Source organism: Paramisgurnus dabryanus, chromosome 19, assembly GCF_030506205.2.
Source record: "Paramisgurnus dabryanus chromosome 19, PD_genome_1.1, whole genome shotgun sequence".
Lineage (NCBI taxonomy): Eukaryota > Metazoa > Chordata > Actinopteri > Cypriniformes > Cobitidae > Paramisgurnus > Paramisgurnus dabryanus.
In genome coordinates, this window is record NC_133355.1 from 30,149,332 (window position 1) to 30,157,153 (window position 7,822).

Sequence of the window (7,822 nt, forward strand, 5' to 3'; positions counted from 1 at the left end):
TAGTTAGGCCATCCGCTCTTGACACATTTCGACATCCCACAAGGAATTTTGGCACTGAACATCTAGATAGTCACAGGAAAACTTAATCATGGTACATATACAAAAGTGAAATACTAAATGCTTCCACAAAAACACGTTTTCATGAATAACAGTTAAAATGTATGTTTTGTGAGGATTATATGTGTGACGCTTTCACATTTTGCTGTGGAGGTTGCAGTAGTCACCAGCCTATTGTTATTCGGTTAGTAGGTAGTGACGTTTTTCTTACAGGCCCAAGGTGAAAGTTGCCCCCTCAGGTCTTTGTAATATTCTGTGCTTTAGATATGGTTCAGGATCTTCATTCAGTATAAGTGTACATGACTGTTTAATTGTCATTTCATGTTCATTTGCAAAAGTAATAGGGCATGACGCTGCGTGATTTGAGGTATGATTCATGTGCTATGAGACGTTCTGTTTCAATTTAATACTTTGTTCAAATAGCTTACTTTAATGCCATTGCACTATTACAAAAGATTTCCTTGAAAGAGAGAGAGAGAGAGAGAGAGAGAGAGAGAGAGAGAGAGAGAGAGAGAGAGAGAGAGAGAGAGAGAGAGAGAGAGAGAGAGAGAGAGATTAGGTAAATGCCTGATTGCCACATTCCTTTCAGCATGACTATTTCTTTTCTTGAATATACAGATGAGAAAGTGTTTGGCGTTTTAATGACAATTCTGTTCAAGCAAATTATTTTTTAAAGAAATGTAAAAATACTAATTAATAAACCATATAGTAAGAATATGTGTGTGTATATAAGAATAAGTAGGGCTATCACTTTACATATTATGTACATTATATATTATACTGTATATAGTTTATATCAAGCTTGTGTCAGACCTTTAGCACATGCTTTACACCAGCAGGAGGTTTCTGACTTTCTCTTTATAATGGTAAACATTCATTTGCATGCGAGGCCAAAGGCCACAGCCAGAAGTCACGAAGCAAACATATGTCCTGTAAAAACTTGCTAGAAACTTACATTTATCAAGCACACGGCTTCATACATGAGGTATGTCCAAGTGTCAATTAGGATGTAGAAAAAAAACAATTAATGCACGTAATGTTAAACACGGACCTTACTGTATTTTATTCATGAGTTAATAAACACTAAATAAAAGTCACAAGGAACTCGTGGTGAATTTTAGATCTATAGAAAATAAAACAATTCTGCAGGCTAATATATGAATATACAAAAAAATTATGTACAAAGTACTCTAATACATTTAATGTAAACTGATCACAGCTGAACAAATAAAATATTAAATGTAATTGATAAAACACGTTTTATTTTGTGGAGACAACTATATGCTAATTGTAATTTGTTTTTGTTTTTTTTGTTTTTTAAATATATATTTATTTCACAACCAGGGATGTTGATGAGTTTACGTGTTATTACTGAGAACTGACTGACTTTGGCATTGTGAGGCCATGTGAGTAATTGGCCAGTGACGTCTGAGATAAGAGAAGAAGCCAATCAGGAAAGATTAGAGGAGGGGTTACAGGTAGCCCCGCCCTTCACTCGATCTTTATGTATGTGTGTGTAATCGTCGCGCTCAGCAGCATACAGATTACAGAACGCGGCCGCGCGCTTCATTGGATGTACGTGCGTCTGCTTTAAAGAGACACGCGAGACAAAAGCGCATCTTTACAAGATCAGCATCTGTTAGACGGTATGTGTACACTTATCACTGTTATATTCTGCTGCATGGTTGTTTGGCAAGTGTAACGTGTACCTGATACACAAAACTCAAAGCGGTCATTTAAGTTGTCTTGATTTGTTGTAGCGAACAGTACGTGGCATTTACTACGCTATTACCAGTGTTTTTGTTTTTTTGTATCACTCTTTGTTTTAATATTAAATAGAATAAAGATATTTTTATGTAAACGTGCATTGGGGAGACTTTAACTTTTCTACAAATACACAGACAGTTCTGTAGTTTGCATGTTGTAATGCAACTCTCAGTAAGGGATCCTTAAAGTATTTGTATTTCATTTTATATATATCTAGTCTTTGTAAAGCAGATGAGATTTTTTAAATGTAAAGAGACAAAGACAGATACAAGGTGAGGCTACTGTCGACCCCATTACACATTTTATCTCTAACATCAATCCCAGATTATGTCTTGGATATAAATGTGCACTTGGTAAAATATTTTAGTAAGCTCGCTATGATCTCCTGTCCTGGACCTATTGATTTAGTCAAAAATACATTTAATTTACTTTTACAAAATGTATGAAATAGCAATAACTATGTTATCATTATAATGACATTTATCCTAAATCCTAAAAACCTGATTTATACATCCAGATTATAATAATAACAATTGCATTGTCTTTTTTTAGTGTAATATTTCTCCTCCTAAATTCTCACTGTACATGTGTGGATCCCATCAATAGTTTACGTTTGCCTCCTGATCACATGTATCAGGCAGTTGGTTGGCTTTGTTTTCAGAGCACTTTGTCCTCACCGCCTGTTATTGTTTTGATTCTCCTTGAAGCTCCTAACCACACTGTTATACCCTTAGTGAAGAGCCCCACTACTGCTTTGTCTGAGCGTGTCGATCAGTGCACTGGTTTTTAAAGCTAAAATTGTTGAATCATAAAGAAAAAGGTTATCTATTGTGCGATGATGTCACTTGAATAGTTGCCTCACGTTGCTAACGTTCTTGTCGTATCTCCGCAGTTGTGAAGCCATGGCCGAACACTTGATGATGCCCATGACCCACGGCTCTGCTGGCGGAGGCCTGCACGGGTATCGCATGGGAATGAACGGTGCTTCTCCGCACGGACCCCAGCCCGGCCTCCGGACCCTTCCTAACGGCCAACTCTTGCACTATGGGAGAGGGCCTCAGAGCTCCATGGATGCAGCCATGAGACAGAGGAATGCCATGAACGGCGTCATGAACGGTCACATCAATGGCCAGATGGGAGGTGGACACCCCCACCAAATGCAGCAACCCAGTATGATGTATGGAAGCCCAAGTCAGCAGCAGCAGCAGCAGCAGGGACACGTTCAAGCACAACATCATCACATGCACCCGAACCAGCACCCACAGCAGTACATGGGTGGAGGAGGACTCACGCCATCTCAACAGCTTATGGCCAGCATGCATCTTCAAAAACTCAATACCCAGTACCACGGGCACCCGCACGGGCCTTTGAACATGCATCATGCGGGAAATGTTCAGCACAGAATGGGTCCAGGTCATTTGCCAGGGATGCAGATGGGGATGGGTGGTCCGGTGCTGGGCCCCAACGTCATGGACATGGACTTGATCGACGAGGAGGTTCTGACGTCTTTAGTGCTGGAGCTCGGCCTGGACCGGGTCCAAGAGCTACCCGAGCTTTTTCTAGGGCAAAACGAGTTCGACTTTTTCTCAGACTTTGTGTGCAAGCAGCAGCCAAGTACTGTCAGCTGCTGATAGCTTCTGGTTCTTTAGTCAGAGAAAGGTGTTTGATCAGCAAGACTGTCTTGCTCAAGAAAAGCTCGGGTTCTGTGTTTCTCTGTGTCTTTGAAGTCGTGCTATGCATATTGTAGTGCACACTGTTTGCTTTTAAAGAATTCCACGCTTGAAATGAGAACAGAGACTTTACTTGAACTTGGTACTAGGTACTCGGTGAGCAGCCCCTTGTCTTTTTTCGGGTCCTGTTGGGTTGATGTTGACCAACTGCCCCAGGGTGGAATGTATCTTCACACGGTGGATAAAGAAGTCTGCTTGGAACGATTTAGAAACTGCTTTGCCTCCTTAGGGGCTACTAGAGTCGATAGCGTTTAGAAATGTATTTATGTATGATGCCTACCAAAAAGCAGACGTGATCTGTGGTGATGGAGAAACTTGCCTTTTCCCAGACTAACCCTGAGATTCGAGAGTCCTGATGTTTGAATGTGTGTGTTATGTGGGCAATGAAGGCTGGTACTTCAAACAAGTGACACTGATTTTGAAATAGCTCTTAATGATGTTTGAAATGGTGGGGGGGGGGGGGTGAGACGACTTTAAATCTTGTGAAAACGTCTGGACTAAAAATGACGCATCTGATTATGACGTCACTTGGTTCATTCAGGAATATTCTGTGTTAGATGACTCGCTTGGAAAATGTTGAAACATTTTGTAGCCTCTCTTGCTAAATGTTGAGCTTGAGCTGTATCGGCTAATAAGTCTGAACTGTAGAACTGCCTTATAGTGTTTTACACAATACTGATACTGCTGAGAATTCACTGTAGACATTTTTACCTCACATCATGGCAAGAGGAACTATATATTTGGATGATTTACAATGTAAAAAGTGACATTATAAATCATAAAGTAAAGAAAGAGGACCTCAGCCACTCCCTATAGTACAAATTGGCTGATTTGTGTTGGAATCGACCCCAGGGACCAGCAGCTCATCTCAACACTGTACCCCAACTCTGCACACTTCAAATATAATGTTGTTTTTGACATAAACATCTTTTTTGACTAGGGTCAGAATGGTCAGTCATCTCAGATGATCTGGTAATTATGCTTATTCTATTGTGATGGGTGAAGAGTTTGGGACAGTCAATGTCCCTGTTGAGCGGAGAGGAGCTTTTGATGTTCCTATGGTGTTATGTTTGTAGTAGCTCTCTATGGGGGTTGGGTTGGTATAGAAATAGCACAGCGTACAGTACTAGTAGGTTAATCTGTTCCATCAGAGCTAGGCTGAACTACCCGCCCCAGGCTGGCAGATTTCTGCATGTACAGCTCGAGATGATGGGTTGTAGAATGGCCACCGAATGAGGCAAAAAGCACAAACAAGGAAATGCCAAATGGTGGTTATATCCTCATGTGTTGTAACTCTTATTTGGCTTATTGTTTAATGCTTTATTACATAATAAGGGGTGGTATTTAATTCATGACATTCATTTACTTAATTGCATATCTGGTAGAGACTGCAATGACCTTCCCAAGATCCTTCACATTTGTCACACTTGGAAACTTGAGTAAACTGCATCTAGCAACGGGCAAAATAATAAGGTGTAGATTTCCTTTCTTTTTTGTTAAAATGAGGGAATGTGTGAAATTTTGTGTAAGTAGACGTGCATTGCCTCCCCACAGATCAATTCAGAATGTCAATAGCAGGTTTTTTTCTGGACACAAATGTTTTCTTCCAAGCAGTTTGCTGTTTTTTACTGTGCTGTGCTCCCACAAATGCTTTTTCAAATGTTGTTGATTCTATCTTAAGAAAATGTATTTATTTTCATTGAAAATAAAATATTTATTTAAAGAAGTGACTTCATTTTATTCTCTCCCTAAAACTTCGTACAGAATGCATGTTTTATTTTACTGTAACTGGACTTTGTAATTTATACTCTAATGCTAAAGAGTCTTTTGTGTCAGATACGGACGAACTTCGGTTAATTTATTTCTAGGTTAACTTAAACCAAATAAATGGCCATAATTAAATTATTTTAATTACCATATTTAATAATAATTACCATATTTTTAGACCAACCTATATGTTCTCCATACACTGTCAGAAAAAAAGGTACAGAGTTGTTCCTTTTTCTGTCGCTGAGGTGGTCCCTAAAAGGTACCTTTTTGTATCTTTATGGGTATAAAACACATTGAAATGTTGTACCTTATGGGGTACAATATTATACTCTAAGGACCTATTGTGTACCTTAAGGAACAATTTTGTACCAGTTAAATTTTAGGGGTACAAAACAGTTAACTGTACCTTAAAACAGTGATTCTCAAACTGGGGTCCGGGGCCCCCGGGGGGGCCACGAGATGGTGCCGGGGGGCCCCCGTTTTATGACATTTTATAAAATACATTAATTTATCATGAATTCTGTGTAATTAAACCTACAAAAATAAGGCTACTAACCAACAGCACTACTTTGTATAACTTTATATGTTTTGTTTAATTAAAATGTTAAATTTTAGAACCATTTTTGTCATAAATTTTCTTTGGGGGGCCGCGAAGGAATGCACCGTACACTAGGGGGGCCGCATGCGGAAAAAGTTTGAGAACCACTGCCTTAAAAGTTACAAAATAGATCCTTAAGGAACAGTAATGTACCCCAAAAGGTACGACATTGTATTATGTTTATATACCTGTTAAGGTACAAAACGGTACCTCCGGGTACCACCCCAGCGACAAAAAGGTACAGTTTTGTACTTTTTTTCTGACAGTGTATAATGGTAACATTTTAAAATAGGGTTGTATTGGTTAACATTAGTTACATTAGCTAACATTAAACTAACAGTAAACAATACTTCTACATTGTGTATTTATCATGTTCATGTTAATTTCAGCATTTATGAATATATTTTTAAAATGTAACTATTAACATTAGTTAATGCACAATGAACAAAGGTTAATAAATGCTGAAGAACTATATTACTCATTGTTAGTTTAGTGCATTTACTAATGTTAACAAATTCAACCTTATTGTAAAGAGTTACCAGACAAATTCATAACAAATTAGTAAACACTGCATAATCTTAATCTGTCATTTCTATGATGTAAAACAGACAGATATTTCAAGATTTATCAATCATTTACTAAAATACTGTAGCCTGTTTCAAATGTTAATGCAGGTCGGGTCATAAAAATCACATCACACAACATTGTCAGGATAATTTTTAAAACTTTATTCATATTTGCTTGAAATGAGTTATGTCCTAGCCACTTTAATAGTATGCATCTGCTTACGTTCATATAAAGAAAGTAAAGCTAAGCTTAACAATTGACTTATAAATATGATCATAACTGCAATCTAGATTATATGCAACAACACCATATATATATATATATAAACAATAATGGAAATCATAAAGTACAGACAAAATATTAAGCAGTGGTCTCCAACATGGTGCCCATGGTGATAAATCAGCAACAAGTAAAATAAAATAAAATCAACCAGTAAAAAAAACATTTGAGTAGACTTTATCAAAAAGTATCCCTTCAGATTGTTTATCTATTGTGGTAGCTCTTGCTCACAAAATGTTTGGAGACCCCTGATATGAAGTTTGACCATTACAAACAAGAGAAAACCAAAACAATAGATGCAACATCAAAATAAGTCATCAAATAGATAATAAAATCTAACTAGATAATCTATTCATTAACACAGGTACACACTTTGTAAAGATCTTGGTATAATCCTGTACATATTTGAGGTTTTGCTCTTATTAAATATCCCAAGTGCTTTATTTACAGATTCTCCTTAGATCTGTCATCCAAGAGTGGATGTTTCAGTAGCCGATGATCTAATCCATCTTATTCACTCGGTGATATCAGGTCTGAGCATCTCATCTGACAGACGAACCGCTCATGGCGTTGAACTTTGTTTCTGTGTCATACACACCAGGCTCCATTTACATATAATTCATAAAACAGGGAAGGGCTGTAACCTGTTACCAAACAGTGAATACACATTCTTTACAGTAAAATACCAGTCACCAAGACAATAACAGCCTGCGGCTCTCTACATTACCTGATCAAACAGTGGATTTAAAAATAAACCTAAATCTACATAATAAGGCATATCAACCAGTGACCAAATGATTGTAAATCCACACTGCATGTAAAACAAATGACACAGGCATCAATTTCGCGTTCACACCTTCTACCCAGACAGCAAGCTTGTTTACACCAGGTAGCATACAGTATGTTAATGAGTACTGAAATAAACAAACTGATGTGATAGGTTGAAGGGATGCTCCTGCTAAATATAAATATTACTTCATTATTTACTTACAGTCAAGCAATCCGAGATACACATGTCCATCATCTTTCAAATAAACAAATTTGGAGTTATTTA

General features: G+C 37.7%; 1 protein-coding gene across 1 annotated transcript; it reads left to right on the forward strand.

The window, feature by feature from the left end:
- Positions 1 to 1,577: 1,577 nt before the first annotated feature.
- cited4a (Cbp/p300-interacting transactivator, with Glu/Asp-rich carboxy-terminal domain, 4a) lies at positions 1,578 to 5,280 on the forward strand. Its single transcript, XM_065290926.1, has 2 exons — positions 1,578 to 1,703; positions 2,717 to 5,280. Exon 2 carries the CDS (start codon positions 2,727 to 2,729, stop codon positions 3,453 to 3,455), a length of 729 nt encoding a protein of 242 aa, XP_065146998.1. The 5' UTR covers positions 1,578 to 1,703; positions 2,717 to 2,726; the 3' UTR covers positions 3,456 to 5,280.
- The last annotated feature ends 2,542 nt before the right edge of the window (positions 5,281 to 7,822 follow it).